We start from the raw sequence: 21,516 nt of genomic DNA, 5'->3' as shown, positions 1-21,516 counted from the left end.
GGTAATGGAATAACCATTCCTTTTCAGCTGTTGGCATTTTTCCAAACTGGCCGGCAGAGCCAGAAGGAAGTGAAGGCATTAAAACTAACTTTGGTTGGTTGCTACCTTCTTAGTCCTGAACCTATAACCTTTGTGAGTTGATTGATAGAGAACAAGAGAGCGCAGTCCTCGTTCCACTACCAGGTAAGGAACCCTTGTGATGACCAGTTGGGGTGAGAGTGAGAGAAATTATTTGATAGCACTTTTTCTTAATTTATCCCTAAATACAACATGTCCCTGAAGTCGGACAGTGACTGCCCATGTTCCATACAGCAGGAGCATACAGCACCTTTCTATTTAGAATAAGATCTGAAATTTAATAGGGATGTATCACTCTGTACCACAAAATACAATTGATCTGTTTTCCACTGTTAAAATTTATCCTGCAGTCCCTCTAACTTTAAATATTATATATCTGCCTATCTTATTCTCCTTTCAGCTTTTCCTTGATCAGATACTATGTGCTTTGAACTTCCTTCTCTTGTTCACCTTATTTCTATAATAAAGTGAACTATTTTCCAGTATCTTTATCATCATCTATTATTTGGGTATATCTTAACTACTTTAATTTCTGCATTGAAGCCATTAATGATTAGTTCCTGGTCCTTCTTGACCCCAAACCAAATGATCATGTGTTTGAAAAGGACTTCTAGTCCGTATTGCCTATGTCCACTATTCTGCCCTCCCACTTTAAAGGATGAGTGCTTGAAGAATAAATCTTTTTCAGTGACAGTAGGCATAGCTTGATAAAATTCAGGTTTATTTTTATACTGCTATAATAAGGGACTGTAGTCTGATTAATTCTTTAAATTAGTGAAGAATTAAAAAACTGAGAACAAATTCTGCTTCTTAAGGCAATTCCCAAGGTTTAGTGGTATTCCTGTTAATATGCTTGATTATTCTATTTCTGCTTTTCAATCCATCGTCTTCTCTTTGACAGCAGAATTAATTGGGACTCCTCCTTTAATATATCTGAGGTCAAGTGCCTTTGCCTGTCCCTTTAAGACACTTATGATCTTGTTTACCAGTCCTAATTTATCATTTTTGTATTTGGTCTTCCACTTGACATAGAGTGGTTTGTCACACCCTGTGTTATGACTTAGACCAAGCTAGTTCCCTTCTTAGTAGTTACTGAGGAATTAATCATTCCTGGTGAAAGGCTTCTAAAATTCAAATTAAGAAAGCACGGAAGAATGTGTGCCCAGAGGCAGCCCCTTTTTGTCCTGAGGATAAGTCATTACAAGCTCAATGACCAGAGAATGTAATTTCTTAATAAGAGTTTTTTCTTAAATCTATATTCAGCTCTCTATTTCAGTGCTTCTCTCCTACCAGAGGTGCAAGGAGTGATCCTAGAACCACAGATACAGCCAAGACCACGGAGAGCTTTTGACGTCAGGGGTCCACTTTCTCCACTGAACCTTTGGAGGCAGAATATCCAGCTTCTGGAGAGAGTTGGGAAAGGGTAATAAACAAGTGGGTGCTTTCCATTATTTACTTGGGTTTATTTATAGACTGGAGTGTTCTTCCATTGCCCATATAATTCTGTTGTTTACTCCCTGGGTTCATAGAAGAACCAAGTGGGGCTGCAATCTGTTTGTTTTTCTAAGAATGCTAACTAGTGCCCTTTCAGAAAAGAGACTTAAGATGTATTTAATTTTCTCTCCAGATAATTAAAGCAGTGGCTGATTTGGGGGCACTGATTTGGTGAATGCCTGTGTAGTCCACAGGAATTTTTAAAAGGAAATATTGGCCCATTTTAACCTTTACTGGTAGTAGTGTACTTCTCAGTGTTCTTTTATATTCCACTATTTACGAAGTTTCTGTATTTTGTCTTTGGGCAAACTGGACATCTGAATTTTCCTGATACACACATCTGATGTCCAGGTGTTATCCTACCCTATTAGTTGAGAACTTTTTGGTCTGTTTTCCTATGTTGACCTTTAGGACTTCATATCAGGTAGATCTTTAACAAGATGCAATGATAGTACCATTATGGTTTTACTGTCAAATCTAGGCTTCATTCTTTAATACGATACAAACAAATGAATATGTTTCAGGAGATACTATCCCTGAAAGCTTTGTTAAATATACTCACAAGTAGTTTTCCAGTCCCTAGGAATAATATTATTTGTGGCAAAAGAACCTTGTCCTAGATTTTCCCCATGGCATTAATACAGTTTTCTGTTAGTATCTTTGATGCCAAGGGTAGGATTTGATTTCAGGAAGTTCTTATCATCTATAGTGGGTAGAACGTGAACTTTGGTGCCTTTGGCAAGTTTTCATTTTTTTCCTTGGTGGATTCCTTCTGTGACTCCAGGTATCTTGATAATGGGAGACCGGTTTATTTGTTCTCTAATTGCCCAGATTTCTTTCAACTGGTAAACATCCTCCTTCAGCCAAAGGAACTCTAGCAGAGCCTTCATGGACGATATCTGTCACACATGCAGCAACTGCAGTTTGGAAGGCAGTGGTGAACGGAGCCATGCACTATATCTAGAAGACACAAGGATGAGAGAGCCACCTGATCTTGTCATTGATAAACTTTGAGATTTTCTCTGGTGTACTCTTGATCTGGAAATGGAAAGGCTCAAATAATGACGTAATTTTTTCAGATTGGAACTTTACATGACCATGAAACTATTCCTTTCTATTCAGAAGACTGAACTAGAGGAAGCATGAGAGACTCCTTTCTTTAAAAAAACAGCTCTCTATCTGTTTCACTTAAAAGATTTGTGGGATTGAAAATCACCCTAATGAAGCAGGCAGATTTTTTGGTAGTCTCAGAGACCCAGAAAACTTAATGAAACTTGCCTTTTGTTGCCCAACACTGAAAAGAACTAGGAAGTAAAGGGTGAAAATCTTAATTATTCCTAAATTACTTTTAATATTAGAATGTACTTTTTTGGTTTATCTTTTTCTAGCCTTGAGCCTTATTCTTGTCCAATCAACAGATTCCAGTATAGAAGTAGAGGCACCTTCTAAGTTAAGTCTTTCAAAGTAAATACCTGTTAAACTTGAGGTATTATTCTGCGTTTGCAGGCATTCTAAAGTTGAATGATACTGAAACAAAGAGGTATTTTATAGAGCAAAGGCAAGTAGTAGTAGTAGAATAAGCCTCTGTGTGTGAATTAAGTGTTGCAAGAAAGTTATCCAAACTATGGATATGATAAATTGATGGCAGTAGCTATCAAAATGTTTTATTTCTCTTTTTAGTATCTATTAAACTAGTCAGTTGAAAGCTACTCTAGAGGTTTTTTAAAGTTACGCAATGCTGCCAGTCTATTTGGTTTAAACTTTTAAGAATAGAAATTCTAGAGATAACACTGTGGAAGCATCTTAACTGTTTTAGGAATCTTAAGAGGCTTTAGAAACCACACTTGCTAGGTTATAACCTGGCCTTTAGTCTTTGTTGGCTATGTGTGGGACCCGTTTTCCCCTCATTAATTATACATAAACTTTTGTATATATGGTACTTAAAAGTAAGTTTAAAAGATCAGTTTGAGCTAAAATTTCCCAGGAGAGCTCTGAATTCCCATAAACGATTACAACTTTTTACTCTTGATTTGCTTTTGTTAAAAGTTAATAAGATAGTTTTTACAAACACATATAAATTAAAAAACAACTACTCAACATTTTAGAAAGAACTCAGGGACCTGAAGGCCAGTTTATGGCCTTTTGTTTCAGTTTGAAGAGAAATGATTTAGTCTCTTAATCCCATTCATCTCATGCTTTGATTAAATTTTAGCTTTGTTCCTTAAAGTGTGCAAAAGAAATGTAAGTGCATTTCTATTCATCTCATGCCACTGAAAGCTTTTTAAAAGTGAAACTTCATGTATATTAATGTGAACTGATTTGTTTAAACTTCTATTTTGATTCATTTTCTTTCAGATTTTAAAATATTTCATGTCACAATATGCAGTCCTATAATTTTCAGTGTTTATTTTATGAATATTAATATAAGCTAATTTTTTCTAGAATGACTAATTGTGTAACATTTGTATTATGTGATCATTTGAAAAACTAATAAATATTTTCTCCATGAAAAAAATGCACTTACTGATAAATGGCTTATTTTTCTTTCAGGAGTAGAAAATGGAAACTATAACAGTATTTTAAAATGTATTTTAATTTTATGTGTCTTCCTCTAAGTATTTCTGAATATATATCCTTGTATGTCTTAAACTTTTTTGAGAAAAAAATGATTTAAACTGTTGAATTAAAATGACTTTTCATTGGGTCACACAGTGCCAAATTAAGGAAATAGATGATCTATTTAGTCTTGTTTTTGCACTTTACTGATTAGCTTCACCTTAGCTTTGTTTCCAGAATTGGATTTTTTTAGATGCCATTTTCGTATATCGATTTTGCAAACCATTAAAACTCTTGAGTTAATATTGGAAATATCAGGAGTAATACGCTCACGTCTTTCACAGTGAGATCTTGCTAAACATAGACCCTTAGAAAATTGCATACAGAAGACAGTTCTTCAAGTCAGAAAAAGAATATTTGAGAATAATGACTTATTGGAGAACTATTCTATTAGTGGGTGCTGTTAATAGGAGAAGGTATTTTACATTTGTAGAAGGGAAAATCTTAACTTACAGAGTTTCTTTTCTTTTATCAAGAGAACATGGGAAAGGATAAAATTTGATTTTTATGATTCTTGTCTTTATATCTACATAAACTTAATTAGAGCCATTAGAACAATTTACTTTTCTATGAAGAGTCTGCTAGAAACAAGAGGAGATTTCCCTTTTGGATTGATGAAAATTTGTAAGCAGACTGCTAAACTTAAAAAACTTTATGTTGGGTTCCTAGGTGACAAATAAGTTTAGTTAATGACAACTTGTGGATTAAAATGACCTAATTTGGCTCTCTAAAGAAATTATGCTCTGAAAAAAAGAATTATAAAAGGAAATTATGATTTAGAGTAGCTATTGTAGTTAGGATATGGGAGAGGAGCTAAAATTCTTGGCTTTATTAGTCTAGTAATTTGGAAAAGATGAGTAAAAATACTGTGGATAAAATTTTGTTTTTAGAATTAAAGCTATTGAAAGATTCACAGACAAAATGTATTTCTATGGAGGATGGGAGGCTATATTTCCTTGAGTACAAAAGAATTTAGAAGACTTAACTATGTGTATTTAAAAGATGTAGGGCAGGGAGTGTTAAATAAAAGCATTACACTAGAAATTTCAGACATACTGTAAAAACAGTGGTGAAATGAGAATTTTAAAAATAATTTTCATTACATGAACTCTTCCCTACACTATCAGTAGCTTCAAAATAAAAATGTTTTTTAATATTGAACATGGCTTTATGTTTGAGGTATAAGAACTAGGTTTATTGTTTCACTATGATTTGTAGGACTATAAAATAAAATAGTTTTTTTAATTTGAGTAAAGAAAGTTTAATAACTTCTGTTTTAAAGAAGATAAATGTCAATAAGAAGTGTGACTACAAGTACTGACCTTGTAGCTTATTGTAAATATATCCATAAATCTTTCTTGATTTTGCTGTATTGAAACACTTGAGCAAAATGTCAGTGCCTAGATGTCCTAAGCAGTTTCTTGATTTTAAAAATTCAGATATTTTAATTTCCCATTTAAAAAAGTTCACATTAGCTTAGTCTTGAAATGTGAAAGGTTTGTATTTTCAAAATAAGCACATAGGTGCTCTTTAAAGGTTTTCCCCACTTAAATGTACATCTAAGGTAATCAGATTACTGCAGTAAAAGAAAAAAAAATGCTAGGGAACTTTGAAGTGTGCATCGGAGTTTTCAGGAATTGTGATCAAAGTGATCTCTACTCAAGAGGTAAGGTATGGCATGTAGGTAGAAAATGTTCAAAATATTTTCAGTGTAATATCTGATGATAAAGTGACCTACAACAGATTTCCTTGGATTTTCAGACAGATGTAGAGTTAGGGAAAGAATTTTGCTTTAAATTTGCCTGAGAGAAGAGCAATGGATAAACCACCAATTTGTTTGGAGTGAATTTAGGAACATACATCTATCTACATTGTACTCTCTGTACCTGGCCTACTGTATTCCAAGCATCTCCTACCCTTGTTCTCTTAATGTTTATGATCCATACTTAATTTAGTATTTCTTATGTGCTGAGCACTGTTAAAATACTATACATGGAAAGTTGAGTACAGGTTATTCCCTGGTTGTTGGTGGTGTATGCCTATTTTTATTACATAAACCTAAAATGTAGAAAACTGTAGCTGTACTGAGTAATTTTAACTTTGGTTTGAGAATTTAATTTGAGTTTTATAAGCATTCACTTTCACTGTAACTCAGAGGAGTCTTTAAGAAATAATATTGTTGGCTAGTATATACAGAATTGTTCAGACAAGATATTTATAAGGTTATCCCATAAGGTATATTAAGTGGGTTCAAAGAATCAAAAGTTAGCATAATATTCAATATATCTAGAAACAAAGGAAAATGTAATGTTCAGTACAGATGAGCTAGAAATATGACTTAGGATTTTTTTTTCTAAAATTACATTATTATAATTTACTCAGTAGATGGCAACATAAAAATAATACTCTTCCATCCTATCATTTTAATTCTTTTTATAAGAATACCAGCTTGTGGATATTTGGCTTTTACTTAAAATACTGTGCTATCTGCTGTGCTTTTTCCTTTATACAGAGCACATGATCGTGTTGCTATGAACTAGTGATAGCACTCATGACTTCAGTGAGATAGCTCATTCCATGTTCAGGATGCTCTGATGGTAAGAAGCTGATCCAGAATATGCTTCCATGTCATTTTTTATTTGAAGATTACCTTGGGAATTAGCCAAGTTAGAACCTTCATCTTACGTACAAGATTAATTGATGTCTGAGAATATCACATGTATTTCTAATATCACATAGTTTATTAAAGGTCTACTGTAGGGTTTGAGTCTCTTGAAGGCTCCGAGATCTATACTTATCCTGTACTTTATTGCTGCCTCATGTTAGTCCCAGTTCTGGGAACATCGAGCAAGTCTGATTCCCTTCAAATACCATAGCCTGCAGGTGATTTAAGATGGCTCTTATACTGCATCAATTTCAAATGTAGTTTGTTTGTTTGTTTTTCCTACAGGTTAAGCATACCTCCATTTCTTGCTCTTAGGTAGCATGGTTTTGAAGTCCTTAAGAGTTCTGTAGATCTCTGAACATGCTTCAGAATATTTTTCTTATTGTGACACAACACAGTACAGGTGTGCTCAGCCTGTTTGACCTTGTGACACTCATACTGCTTTGTTTATCCTTACGTATTTATCCAGTCAGGTGCTTAATTTTATGAGATTCTCTTGGACAAAAGAGTTTCATATTGATATGCAAATTTTGTTAAAAAAAATCAGGACAGTGGTCTCTTACAGACTAACATGCGCAGTTCAGTGGAAAAGAAAATGACTCAAAGTCAAGCCAAGACCTTGAGAAAGCAATCAAAAAAGTGTAATCTTCATTTCAGTTATTGCTTGCTTAATTCTGACTCACAGAGCTATAAATTCTGTATTAAATAGTTTTTATTGTTCAGTCGCTAAGTCTTGTCTAACTCTTTGCGACCACATGGACTGAGCACCCCCAGGCTCTGAGCACCCCCCACCTCTCCTCCACTATCTCCCAGTTTGCTCAAACTCAGGTCCATTGAGTCAGTTATGATATCTAGCCATCTCATCCTCTGCTGCCCCCTTCTTCTTTTGCCCTCTGTCTTTCCCAACATCAACATCTTTTCCTTGCTCTTTGCATCAGGTGGTCAAAGTATTGGAGCTTCAGCATCAGTCCTTCCAGTGGATGTTCAGGGTTGATTTCCTTTTAAGATTGACTGGTTTGATCTTCTTGCAGTCCCAGGAACTCTGAAGAGTCTTCTCCAGCACCACAATTCAAAAGCATTAATTCTTAATGCAAAATGTTATTTTTCAGGTTATCCTTTAGTAATTTAAGGGGAAGCAGGCCCTTTGGAGCTAAATTGTTGACACAAGGACTGACATTGAGACGAAAATGAACTAGTGTTTAGTAACATAATTAAAACTGGAAATGAAAGGCAGTGCTTTAGTGGAAAAATTGGAGATATATCCCAAACGGCTGAAGATGGTGGAGAAGTGCCCTGGAAGCCTGTGTGGCCAAAATTCTCATGCAAGCAGGGTTTCCTGTTGCCTCTCGAAATAGCCTGTAAATACTTCAGCAACGTTGTTTTGGTATAACAGTGTTTTAAGTTACCAGTTAAACAGCTTCCCCCCTCCCCTCCAGATTTTAAATTGAGCTCCAGGAAGACATGTATTTAATACCTTTAAGGTATGAGTAGCCTAATGGTTTGTTTAATGGTTGATTTCATGTACCTTTAGGGTATGTGTTACCTGTTTTTGAGAAATACTCAGGGTGTGTTCTACCTTACCTGAGTTAAAAAGAATTTGAGGACAAATGAGCAAGAAAGAAAAGAATGGTTTACATGCCTACTTTGTGCAGCTTTTGCTAGGTGAATTACGTATATTTATGTGGTTAAATCCAGTTGACCTTTGAGGTAATTTTTTATTTTACATCCGAAAATGCCCAAACTCAGAAATCACAAAATCTTCCCAAGGGCACATAGTCAATAAGCAACAAAAGTAGCATTTAAAAGAAAATTTGTCAAAATCTAAAGAATTCTATCATGCTGTTGATTGTCAAACATCTTTGCCAAAAAGAATGGATATTCTTAGGGAAACTTCATTTTTAAAAGGGATATTTTACTTAGTATGCATTTTTAAATTGAGAGTAGTTTTAGTCTTTACAGGAAAATTCACCAGAAAGTTCAGAATACCTCCCTCCTCCCCAGGTACACTTCTGCTTATCATAGTTTGCTCTATTGACATCTTGTTTGGTGTATTTTATAATTCATGAACTGGTGTCGATACCTCATTATTAAGTGAAATGCATAGTTTAGGGTTCACGCCTGTCATACAGTTCTGCAAGTTTCCCCACGTACATAATGTCGTGTATCATAGTGTCATACAGAAAAGTTTCACCAACCTACACATGATGCACGCCTATATTCATCCCTGTGTTCCCTCCCCACCCCTGGCAATCACAGATATTTTCCTTCTTTCTGTAGTTTTACCTCTAGCCGCCTCAGACTGCCTTCTTCCAGTTAGCAATGTACAGTCTCTCTGTGACTTGTTAATGTACTTCTTTTTATTACTGGATAGTATTCCATCATATAAATCTACCACTGTGTGTTTATCCACTGATCTTTGAAGGACATCCTGATTGCCTCCAGTTTTTGGCACTTAGGAACAAAACTGCTGTAAACATTGGTGTGTAGGGTTTTTGAGGACAGAAGATTTCAACTCATTTGGAAAAACACCCAGCAGTGCAATTGTTGGATCTTACGGTAAGACTATGCTTAGCATTGTAAGAAACTGCCCAGCTGTCTTTCTTCCAAAGTGGCTGTACCATTTTGCCTTCCCACTGGCAATGAACCAGAGTTCCTGTTCTGCATCCTTGCCAGCATGTGGTGGTGGTTGTGTTTTGGATTGTAGTCCCTCCAGTAGGTGTATAGTGGCTTCTTACTGTTTTATTTTGCAATTCTCTAATGATACTGTTTACCATCTGTATATCCTTTTCTGTGAGGTCTCCTTTCAGATCTTTTGCCCATTTAAAAAGTTTTTTTTTTTTTCCTTTTGTTGAGTTTTAAAAGTCCTTTGTAAGTTTTAGATAGCATGCCTTTACCAGAGAAGTATTTTGAAAGTATTTTCTCCTAGTCTGTGACTTGTCTTCATTATCTTAACCGTGTCTCCTAGAGAGCAAAAGTTTTAATCAATTCCACATCAATTTTTTTTCCTCTAATGGATTGTGCTTTTGATGTTGCATCTTTTAAAAACTCACTGTTAAACCCATGGTCACCTACACTTTTTCCTATGTTACCTTCAGAAGTTTTACAGTTTTGAATTTTACATTTAGGCCTGTGATCCATTTTGGATCACAGTTAACGTTTGTGAAAATTGTAAGGCAAAAGTTTAAGAAAAGACTGTCCTGTTTCCGTTGTATTTTCTTTGTTCCTTTTTCAAAGATCACTTGACTATATTTGTATAGGTCTGTTTCTGGGCAGTTTATCCCATTTCATTGACCTGTCTTTTCTGCTGATACTACACTGTTGAATACTGTAGATTTTTTGGTTCATCTCAAAATTGGTTTTCAGTTCTCTAATTTTCTAGGTCTTTTACTGAGACTGAAACCAGGTCTTTCATATAAATTTTAGAATCAAATTGTCCACAAAATGACTTAGCTAGGGTTTTCATTGGGATTGCATCGGATCTAAAGATTAAGTTGGGAAGACCTGACATCTGACCATCTATGATCATTAATTAGTCTTCCATTTATTTAGATCTTTGATTTTTCATCAACATTTTGTAGTTTTTTCCTCACATAGATCCTGTATGTATTTTGTTAAATTATACCTAAATATTTCTTTTTTTTGGTGCTGATGCAAATGGTGTATTTTCAACTCCAGTTGTTCATTCCTGATATATAGGAAAACAGTTAACATTACCTTTATCTTACAACTTTTTTTATAGTTGCTTACTAGTTAAAGGTGCTTTTTCTTTCTTTCTTTAGGGGCTTTCAATATACAGTATGTCAGCTGCAAACAAAGACAATTTTATGTTTTCCTTCTTAGTCTTTATACCTTTCGTTTCCTTTGCTTATTGCACTGGTTAGGTCTTGCAGGTACAAAGTTCAGTAAGGATGGTGAGAGGGGACTTCCTTGTCTTATTCATGATATTGGGTGGAAAGCGTCTGGTTTCTTACCAATAAGCATGATGTTAGGTGGAGGTTTTTGTAGATGTTTTTCACATTATGGAAGATCCCCTCTAATTCTGGTTCCTCAGAGGTTTTTTGTTTGAGTGTTGTGTATTTTTTTAAAATCATGAGTTGATGTTGCCTTTTGTCAAATGCTTTGCATTTATTGATAGGATCTTATGATTTTTCTCTAGTGTTTATAATTGATTTTTGAATGCTAAATCAGTCTTACATATGGGGGTTAAATGGAGCTTGGCCATGGTGTATAATTCTTTTTACATGCTGTTGCATTGTTTGTTAATATTTTGTCAAGTATTCTTGTGTCAAGGTTAATGAAACACTGGTCTGTAATTTTCTTTTTTTGTAATGTCTTTGACTTTGATACTGGAATTGTTTCATAGAATGAGTCAGGAATTGTTCTCTTTGTTTCTACTTTCTGAAAGAGATTGTAGCGAATTGGTGTTATTTTATTAAACATTTGGTAGAATTCATCAGTGAAACCATGTGTGCTTTGTGCTTTCTGCTTGGGAGGGTTATTAATTGTTAATTCAGTTTCTTTCAATAGATGCAACCTTTCCAGTTTGTTTCTTGTAAGTTTTGGTAGATTATATCTTTTAAATTCATTTAATCTAAGTTAACAAGTTTGTGGAGATAAGAGTTCATAATATTCCTTACTATCCTTTTAATGTCCATGGGATCAGTAGTAATGGCTCCGCTTTCATTTGTGGTGGTAGTGATTTGTGTCTTCCTTCTTTTTATTTGTTAGCCTGGTTAGAGATTTATCAGTTTTATTGATAAAATTACCAAACCTTGGCTTTGTGGATTTTTCTGTTTTATTGTTTTCAGTTTCAGTTTCATTGACTTCTCTATTTTTTATTTCTCTTCTTCCACTTGCCTTAGGTTTATATGGCTCGTCTTTCTCAGCACTGCTTTTGCTGTGTTTCAGAATTTTGATAAATTGTATTTCCACTTTCTTCAGTTTGAAATATTTAAAGATTTCTCTTGAGCCTCTTAAAACCAATGTATTATTTAGAAGTGTTGTTTAATCTCCATTTTGGGGATTTTCATCTGTCTGTAAATATTTGGTATCTTACTAATTTTTGGTTTAGTTCTATTTTGATCTGAGAGCATACTCAGCATGCTTTCTATTATTTCAAAATTTTGTGGTGTGTATTATGGCCTTTAATCTTGGTGAATTCTCCATGTGAGCTTGAGAAGGTATATTTTGCTGTTGTTAGATGAAGTAGTCTTTAGATGTCCGTGAGATCCAGCTGATGGATGGTGCTGTTCAGTTCATGTCTTTCCTGATTTTCAGCCTGCTGAGTTGGTCTGTCGCTTCCTGGTAGAGCAGCATTGAAGTCTTTCAGTATATTAGTCTGTTCATCCGTTTCTCACTTCAGCTCTGTCAGTGTTTGACTCACATATATGGATGCTCTGTGGTTAACCAGATACATACTAAGGGTTGTCATCTCTTCATAGAGAATTGACCCCTTCATCATTGTGTAATGCCCTTCTTTAGCCCTGAACTTTTCCTTCTTTTGAAATCTGGTTTCCTGAAATGTATGTGGTTATTCTAGTGTTCTTTTAATTAACGTTATGGTATATCTTTCTTACCCTCTTACTTTAAATCTCCTGTATCTTTATATTTACTGTGAACTTTTCTTACAACATACAGTTGGGTCTTTTTTTTTTTTTTTTAATCCATTTGATAGTCTCTGTCTTTTAATTGATGTATTTCAACCATTGATGTTTAAAGCAATGTTTTTAAGTTGCATTTATATCTATCTTGTTTGTAACTGTTTATTGCCTTTGTCCTTCTAAAATGTGTTTTGCTTTACACTCTATTTCTGCCTTCTCTGGCATAATTCTAGCCTAGGGTCCTAACATGTACATATGCTTTGCCAGGAGCCTTCTGAATCATTTCACTTCTTTAATTTGATTCATTAATTCTTTTGAGCATCCACTTACTAAATTTCATGCATCTCTCAAGTGCTGAAGATAAGATGCTTCCTACCCTATACCCATCTTTTCAAAGGCTTCCCCCCCTTGTTCTCTGGAGCCTGGATCGATCTATTGTGTCTTGTCAAAGACTTCATGGCTTTAGTATTTTCTCTGAGCCAGTCTCCCTCTCTACTGGATCATTCCCATTACCATCTAATTATGCTTTCATATGTCATCTTAAGGAAGCCATCTTGACCTTTTCCCTCACCCTCTAATTTCTACTACAGTCTCTACTCACTTTTATTACCAAGAATTATCTACTCATATTGTTGTAATTTCGCAAGTTTCATTTTTTTCTTAGTCTGTCCCATTGTGGCTTTTGCATCTAACATCATGTGGCTGCTCTTATCAGAGTCTCTCAGGTTCTGTGGCAACAGCAGGCCTACTCGGTGCTTACCTGTGCGTTCTGACCTCTTAGCAGAGTTCACTGTAGCTGAACCTATCTTCTGAAATGCCCTTCTCAGTCCTTGAGTTTTTCTTTTGGTCTCTTCTTCCTTTGCACTTGGATGCCTTCATCCTTTCCCATGACTTAATGCTTTTTCTTTTTCTTTTTCACTCCCCTAATGGTTATCTCTTGCCCAGCCACCTCCTCAAAGCTCTGGTCTTGATACCCACTTGGAAATCAAGTGGATTAAACTACATTAAAAAAAAGTCCCAACCCCCAGGCTATTTTTCTCTGTGTCATCTTCGTTACAGTAAAGAATGATATTGATCTCACATCAAAAACAATGGAGTGGTCTCCCTTACCTCCCATATGCAGTCTGTTATTTGTTAGTCCAATTGTTTGGGGATTTTTAAAAAACTTTGGTTTTTTTCTTTTTATAGCAGTTTTACGTTTATAGAAAAATTGGCCAAAAAATACAGAGCTTCTATATTAATTTCCCCTCCCTAGTTTCCTTTACTAGCATCTTGCATTAGTTTGGTGTATTTGTTGTGGTTGAACCAGTTTTGGTGCATTGAAGCCCAGAGTTTACATAAGGATTTGCTGTTTGTGTCAGCGGTGCTATGGATTTTGCTGAACGTGTAATTTCACCTGTCCATCATTAGGGTATCCTGTCACCACCACAGTCCTGGCACCCACTGGTATTTTTACTGTCTCTCAAGGTTTGTCTTTCCCAGAAGGTTATAGAGTTGGAATCCTGTAGCATTTCCCACTGGTTTCTTTCACTCAGCCATATGCAGTTAAGGTTTGTCCTTACCCTTCTGTGGCTTGATAGCATATTTCTTTTTATTACTCTATAAATCTGCCACAGTTTGTTTGTTCTTCACCTTTTGAAGGACATCTTGGTTGCTTTCAGTGTTGGGGACTTATAATGAATAAAGAAAGCTCCTGTAAACATTTGTGTGCAGGTGTTCTGAGGACACATTTGCAAGACACTTGGAAAAATACCTACTAGTGCAACTGCTGGATCTTAAATGGTAAGCCTCTGTTTAGGTTTGCAAGAAACCTCCACACTCTTCCAGAGTAGCTGTACCGTTCTGCATTCCTACCAGCAGTAAAGGAGAATTCCAGTTGTTTTACGTCTTTGTCAAGTAGAAAATAAAATACAGCCCAAAAGCAGAGCCAAAAAATAGTATCCAATTTTTCACAGAGAAATTATGAAACAGAGTTTACATATAAATATAAATAATATATAAATATCTCCACTTCTGTGGAGTTTTCATGTTGCAACAGTTGACTATATTTCCCAAGAATGTAAGAGGTGCTAAATCCTTTAGGATAAACTCCTCTTCATTATAGGTATCCTAGTTCGTAGACTAAGTGAAAAAGGTCATAGATGGTGTGGTGGTATCTCATTGTTTTAATTTGCAGTCCCCTAATGGCATGTGTTGAGCATCTTTTCACTTGCTTATTTTCCATTTCTGTGTCCTCTTTGGTATTTGGATAAGGCCAGTGTTTTTAGATTGGTCTGTTTTTTCCCCATGTGGATGTCTATTTCTTCTTGCACCAGCTTTTGAGAAGACTGTCCTTTCCACCTTTGAATCACTTTGGTTCCTTTTTCAAAGATCAGATTTCCCTCCTAAATCTGTCTCAAGCCTGTCCAGCTTCTCACTATTTCCATCTACCAGCCTCTGCTCCAGGCTCTTCCTAGTCTGGACTCTTGCAGTAGCCCTCTCTGGTCACCTTGACTTCTGTGTTCTTTATAGAATAGGATTTATTACATCCATCCGTATCTGTTTCCTGTTGAAGACTCAGTTGCTTTTCTTCATTAAAACTATAAAATCCAAATTCTTTCATCATGGCCTGTGATCTTGCCTCCAGCTTTGCCCTAATTCCTGCTCTCTAACCAACCTTGGGTTTATTCATGAAGTCTTTAAATTGCTTATCCTCTACTTTAGGGGATTCCCAGTGACTGGAATGTCCCTTCCTCTGATTGTAGGTCTCAGCTTCAGTGTTCCCTTTAAGAGATGCTGTCTCTAGTCACTAGATCTAAACATCCCGTTTTGCTTCTTAACCTTCATTCTTTGATATCAATTCCTTCCTAGTATTTTTCTCAATTTAAAATATATAGTTTGTTTATATATTGCCTGGCTTCTGTTATTCATACTGTTTCATAGCACTTGGCAGAGTAGCTATCACACAGTAGGCACTGAACAGATACTTCAGTGAGGAAGAGGTAGGCAACTTTTGAGATGTCCACATCTAGTGAGGGAGATCCACACAGAAATAGGTGAATCGCAGGGCCACTTCAGTGCTGTTGGACAATTGTTATAGTTCTGGAAAATAAGCAACAGAAGACTTAAAAATCTTTGGGATTCTTTCTCAGTAGTGTGAACTAGTGACTACAGTAATCAGTTTCTGCAGTCTTATTGCCGAGGCTTATTTATGAATCCTTGTTGCCTTGGCCATAAGTGAGTTAAATATTTGGTAATGCAGGGTCAACATAACTTTCATCCAAGCAGTACGATCCCAGAAATCATCCATGGGTACTGACAGTATGGGTGCTTTAGGGACAATCTCAAGCCCACCGAGAGATTGTCCAGCCTACTGACTGAACACGGCCTATAGGGTGAGTGTTGGTTTTGAGTGCCCAGTGCAGCCATTCACCTGGGCAAGTTTAACCTCCGTGTGCCTCCGTTTCCTCATCTGTGAAGGAGCTAATAAACGCTGCACGGGGTCGTGATGAGGGATGAATAGACTAATACGTAAAGCATTTTTTCATGTGCCAGATAAAGAAAAAGTGCTTATTCTATCATTAACATTTTATGATGCTAGAGTACCCTGAGTAATATGCAGCTTTCTCAACAGACACTTCCGTTCCCACTTTTTCTTTAGACTTCGTTCCGATGCCAAACATAAATCTTAACCTTCTCAGCAAGCAGCCATCCTTTCTCCTCCATCTATGCTCTGCATCCAGTCACCTCTGCTTTCTCAGATGTCTTATGACTTAAATTCCCTTGCATATTTCTTCCTTTCAAACAAATCTTTCTCGTATGCATACAAACACATTCAAGTCTCCAATTAAAAAAATAAGTAACTGCAGGCACTGGCCCACCTTTTCCTCTGTGTAGGCAAACTTACTCCCTATAACATTCTCTCTCCATTTCTGTCAATGCCACTCATTTCTCTCTCTATTCCAAACTTGTTTCTCCCTCTTAACTTCATTGAAATGATACCGCTGAGGTGATCAGTGACCTTATCACCGAATCAACTGGACCTTTTCCATCCCTCGCCACGAGTGCTCTCAGCATTCAGCACAATTGACCCTCTTCTAACATTTGGATTCTGAGAGTCTTCAGTCTGAATTCCTCCTACCTTTCTGGCTGATTCTGAGTCTGATTTGCAGACCCATTCTTTCCCAGGCTTTATTTTATATATTGAGAGTTTCTGAGGCTGGATCCTTGGTCATTTAATTAACTTTATACTGCTGATTCAGGTTCAGTCATAGTGGTCTAGCTTTAGAGACAGAATAACCTACTTGGCATCTCTTTCCCTTTCTTTGTGCCCCAAGGGCACTTCAAACACACTTTGAATTTTTGATCTGTCTCCCCTCAAATGTGATCTTAGCGTTCCTCCTTTTAGTGACTAGCACCCCCGTGCATCCACTTATGCATGCCGGAAACCTAGATGACGTTCTCTGTGTGTGTATTCCTCACACCTCCTTTACTCCGTCTGTCATCCTCTCTCGTTGACTTTTGTGTCTGGGATCTCAGCATCTATTTCTCTGTTATCAGTGTCCTCAGTCTGTTACTTCCTAGCTTGCACTATAACAGTTCCAGCTGGTCTCCTTGTATACAGCCTTGTGCTAATCGAATTCATTTCCCACAGTGCAGCCAGAATGATGTTTCTCAAGATACAAGTTTTATTGGTCCTATATCGTTAATTAAAACAGTCAGCTTTCTATTTTTAGTTCCAATCCTTGGGTAGGTTAGAGACAAAATCCTTGTAATTTGTGAAACCCCAACAGACCCAAGTTCCTGTTTACCTCTCCGCTCATGCTTGGCCGCTTTTTATTTATTCGTTTTTTTTTTTTTAATATACTCTGCCTTTCCCTCGTCTTTTTTTGCCTTCACTCCGTGGTCATTACCTTGCTTCAGGAATACCTCTGATGTTCTTGACCAGGTTAGACCACCATCCTCTTTGCTCTCATAATGCCATGTTCATATCGTATCAGTGGTCACAGTCTTACATTTCTGTGTCCCACCTCTCCCTCCAGCTAAAAACCCCTGAGAGACCAAGGATTGTGTTTGGTTTTGCTTACCATTTGTGGATACTTAGCCCAGTAACTGGCTTATACCCTTTGGTTCATCAGATCTTGAGATGCTATCTTTCTTTCACTAAGGAATAAAAAATTTAAAAAAGGAAGGAAAATAATGAAAGATAAGCTCACAGTAATGTTATTGAAAGAATTTTCTATAAAATTAGCTTAAACTATTACATTTTCTCCCAGCCCCCTGGCTTTCTTAGATAATAAAATAATGTTATTTAAGAAAAATATCCTAGAGTTTATTTCTAGATTCTTGATACCATACGAAAATAATTGGCACTTAATCATAGTTCCATTCTTCAGGCCTTCCAAAACAGAGAAATTAGATTTGTTTCTAACTTTGGAAATAAAATATTCAAGCTGGTTTTGATTTGTCTTTAAGTGCAGGTTTCCTGAACTCCCAAATGATGCTGCCTTGTGGTCATCTCTGGGAAGGGATACTTGGTCATAATTTGAGTTCAAGAGCAAGAACTACTTTTTAACTGTAGGGTGATGTGAAATGAGTCTTTGTCTAGCTCTTCATTTCATTAGTTTACCCTTTCTTTTTCTTCATACTTTTGTTTCTTATAGGAAGGGATCAACTGTCAGCATTTGTCTCCATTCCTTAGTTCATGAGGTTCTCTGCACCGTTCTATTAGGGGGTCCAAGAGGATAATTTCTATAACAGACTTAATGTTTGTCTTGACTCAATGTATGCTTTGTATTAGAGAAATTTATAATGGAAAAAATTCAGTTTGTCATTTAACATTGTATTATTTCTCAAAGGAGTTTAAATTTAAAAATCTAAAAAACTTAAATTTTAAATTAAATCTATCCAAAATTTTTGTAATTTTGGGGGCCTTGTTTTGCTAGATGCTGAATAATCAGCACTCCTGGTAGCCTGGCATTTGGTAGTTGGAATAAACACTTCAGGCTTTTGCAATCACTTGAAATACTCATTAACTGTGAGTCATTGTTTTGAAATAATGTACATTATATCCCTTTTGTTTTTCTTTCTTGAATGCCTAACAGTGTTAAGAACAGCTTTGTGTCATGAGCTTAGCATACATTTTTATTTTCTGAAAATTGAGTGGTGCCAAAGTACGTTGCAGGACAACAATTTATTCCTTTAACATCAAGTTGGTAGTAAGATGTTCTTTTGCAGAGCAAAAAGTACAGCAAAGTACAGAACTTTTTTTTTTCTTACTGAAGTACTTATAAGAAAGTGTCAAGTACTTATAAGAAAGTGTATATGTCTGAAATAATAGGGAACTAATTATCTCTCAGCTTCCCTGGTGTCTCAGATGATAAAGAATCTGCCTACAATGCTGGAGACCTGGGTTCAGTTCCTAGGTCAGGAAGATACCCTGGAGAAGGGAATGGCTACCCCCTCCAGTATTCTTGCCTGGAGACTTCTATGAACAGAGGAGCCTGGAGGGCTACAGTCCATGAGGTCACAAAGTCTGACATGACTGAATGACTAACACCAACACAGGCATCTTAAAAATTTATATACACATTTCTTTGCTAAGAATGGAACTTCAGTTCTTTATTTTCAAAATTGTTTACAGTAGTTCTTTGAAAGCATAGAATAATCTTCATATTTGAGAGTTAAAATCAGTGACTGCTGCTGCTGCTGCTGCTGCTGAGTCGTTTCAGTTGTGTCCGACCCTGTGCGACCCCATAGACGGCAGCCCATCAGGCTCCACCGTCCCTGGGATTCTCCGGGCAAGAACACTGGGGTGGGTTGCCATGTCCTTCTCCAACGCATGAAAGTGAAAAGTGAAAGTGAAATCGCTCAGTTGTGTCTGACTCTTCATGACCCTATGGACTGCAGCCTACCAGGCTCCTCTGTCCATGGGATTTTCCAGGCAAGAGTACTGGAGTGAGTTGCCATTGCCTTCTCTGAAAATCAGTTACGACTATCATATTAATTAAAATATATCTGTATAAAGTAGCTTATTAAATGCTTTCTAAAATTTCTAGTTTTAATAATAAGGACCTAGTCATTTTTACATGAGTAAATTCAAACATTTTAAGTATTACTGTTTTTAAGTTGGGACATTCTACTTTTCTAAATATAAAGCCTTTTATTAATGGAAAATGAGACTTAATAATGAACTCTTGTATTTTCAATGTTGTCTTTTAAAAAGTCATTAAGAACAATCCTGTGACGGCTATCAGGGTTTTAAAAATGAGCAGCTTTGTTGCAACTTTGCACATGAACCAGAGCTTTGATATTTTAGTTGCACAGTTCAGTGCATTAAAGACAAAAACAAACCAATAATCATCTCCTAGCAGTTGTCTTTGTTCTCTGAACTGTTTGTGTTGGTGGTGAATGTAGGACTATTTGAGGACACATTTTGTGTATGTTTTCTAATTAAGTACTCTAAATTTTGAAACCTTTGTTTAAATATATTTATCTCCCTATAATAGAGTTTCTAATAGGCCTGTATCAGTATTCGCAAATTTAGATGACATTTCTCAATCTACTAAATAAGTCAGGATACTATAATGAAGAAGGGATTATCCTAAAGGCTTTAACACCTCTTACATTCTTGGGAAATATAGTGAATTGTTGTGACATGAAAACTCCACTAGGAATGGAGATATTTATATGTAAATTCTGTTTCATAATTTCTCAGTGAAAAATTGGATACTATTTTTTGGCTATACTTTTGGCCTATATTTTCTGTCTGAGTTTGGCTTCTAAGATAGGAAAAGGGGGATGAAATTTGTCATATAAATTAGAGTTTTATTCTTTACCTCTATAAATCAAAATTTCTTTTTAAGCTCTTAATTTTTCTTTCAGCCTTAATTTAAGCACATATTTTCAATGTGCAGATATGAGAGATTTTTAAAATAGCTCTGAACATTTCAGTACAAACCACAAAATGGTGAGGATGTTTCTGAACATCCGTCTATAACATGCTTCATAATTTTTTAAAAATCTTGGTTATTTTGACAGCAATATGAATCAGATTCGATGGTCATTATTTCAACACTTATAAAATGGCTGTCAGAGATGGTTCACAGAGATACATTGATTGAATTGACAGTAATTCCTAAATCATGATACTAAGATTTTAATATCATCCAGCAGTTAAGCAGAGGTTTTGGTGATACTTGGCTGGTTCCTAGTAGTCTGACCTTGCACCTGATGGAATGGATTTTAATTACCATCATTTTAAGAAATTGATTAGAAACCTGATGTTCTTCTGGAAGGTTTTGGAAGTGGTTAAACATGGTTCCAAGCTTTTAAATGAGAGGTTTTTAAAAATTATCTCTCTCAACAGTTTTAGTACCGATCACACAATGATGAGCTGTTTTGAGACATCCATCTTTAAAATTCCCATAGAAGTTATTCCTGGAAAGCAGTCATTCTCATGAATTGTTGAAACGTTTTCACATCAAAGGTACAGGTTCAGTGTGTTTGTACTGAAGATTTCTGCTTGGTGGCTTATTAATCTCTTGTCATCACAGGAAAGCTCAGCAATTGTGAATGTTTTTTTTTCATAAAAGAAAAATCCATAGCTCATCTTTTAAGTTCAACAATTCTTCTAAGTTTTTCACAATAGATAGCTAGCAAGCCAAATAGAGGAAAAAGGATTTTTTTTTTTTTCTGTTCTCTGTCTCATTGAAAATACCCTTATGATTCTTCTGGGCTTTGCTGGTGGCTCAGTGGTTTGGTCCTTGGGTTGGGAAGAAATCCCTCAAGTAGGAAATGGCAACCCACTCCAGTATTTTTGCTTGGGAAATCCCATGGACAGAGGAGCCTGGTGGGCTACAGTCCACGGGCTTGCAAAAGAGTCAGACACGACTTAGTGACTAAACAACAACAACAAATGATCTTTCTACTTAAAATGATTTTTTTTTAAATGGAATTAACAACGTTGATATCCTGGGGCATTTAGTGCAAACTTATAATTTCAACTTCTTTGCTGCAATAACTTGCCTGTGACTGGATGACTCATTGATTTTCACATGAGTTGATGTCTCTGATTTATCTGCA

General features: G+C 35.9%; 1 protein-coding gene across 14 annotated transcripts in view; it reads left to right on the top strand.

Annotated features, from left to right (window-relative positions):
* The window catches only part of TSC22D1 (TSC22 domain family member 1), a 120,006-nt gene that overhangs the window by 29,197 nt on the left and 69,293 nt on the right, over window positions 1-21,516 (top strand). For 2 of the 14 annotated variants that reach the window (XR_011259334.1, XR_011259332.1), the window contains 3 exons: window positions 28-183; window positions 1,355-1,501; window positions 2,404-4,091. The exons of 3 other annotated variants lie outside the window; for them this stretch is intronic. Coding sequence is in view for 5 of the 11 variants with exons in the window: in XM_069601268.1 (XP_069457369.1) it covers window positions 1,355-1,501; window positions 2,404-2,536 (280 nt within the window). In the remaining 6 variants the exon portion in view is untranslated. Of the gene's footprint in view, window positions 1-27; window positions 184-1,341; window positions 1,513-2,356; window positions 4,092-21,516 lie in introns of those variants that run through there. 9 more of the 14 variants (XM_069601273.1, XM_069601270.1, XR_011259331.1 and 6 more) reach the window with 8 other exon arrangements.

Source organism: Ovis canadensis, chromosome 10 (assembly GCF_042477335.2).
Source record: "Ovis canadensis isolate MfBH-ARS-UI-01 breed Bighorn chromosome 10, ARS-UI_OviCan_v2, whole genome shotgun sequence".
NCBI lineage: Eukaryota > Metazoa > Chordata > Mammalia > Artiodactyla > Bovidae > Ovis > Ovis canadensis.
The sequence above is the reverse complement of the archived record's forward strand: the minus strand, read 5'-3'. Positions and strand labels throughout refer to the sequence as shown.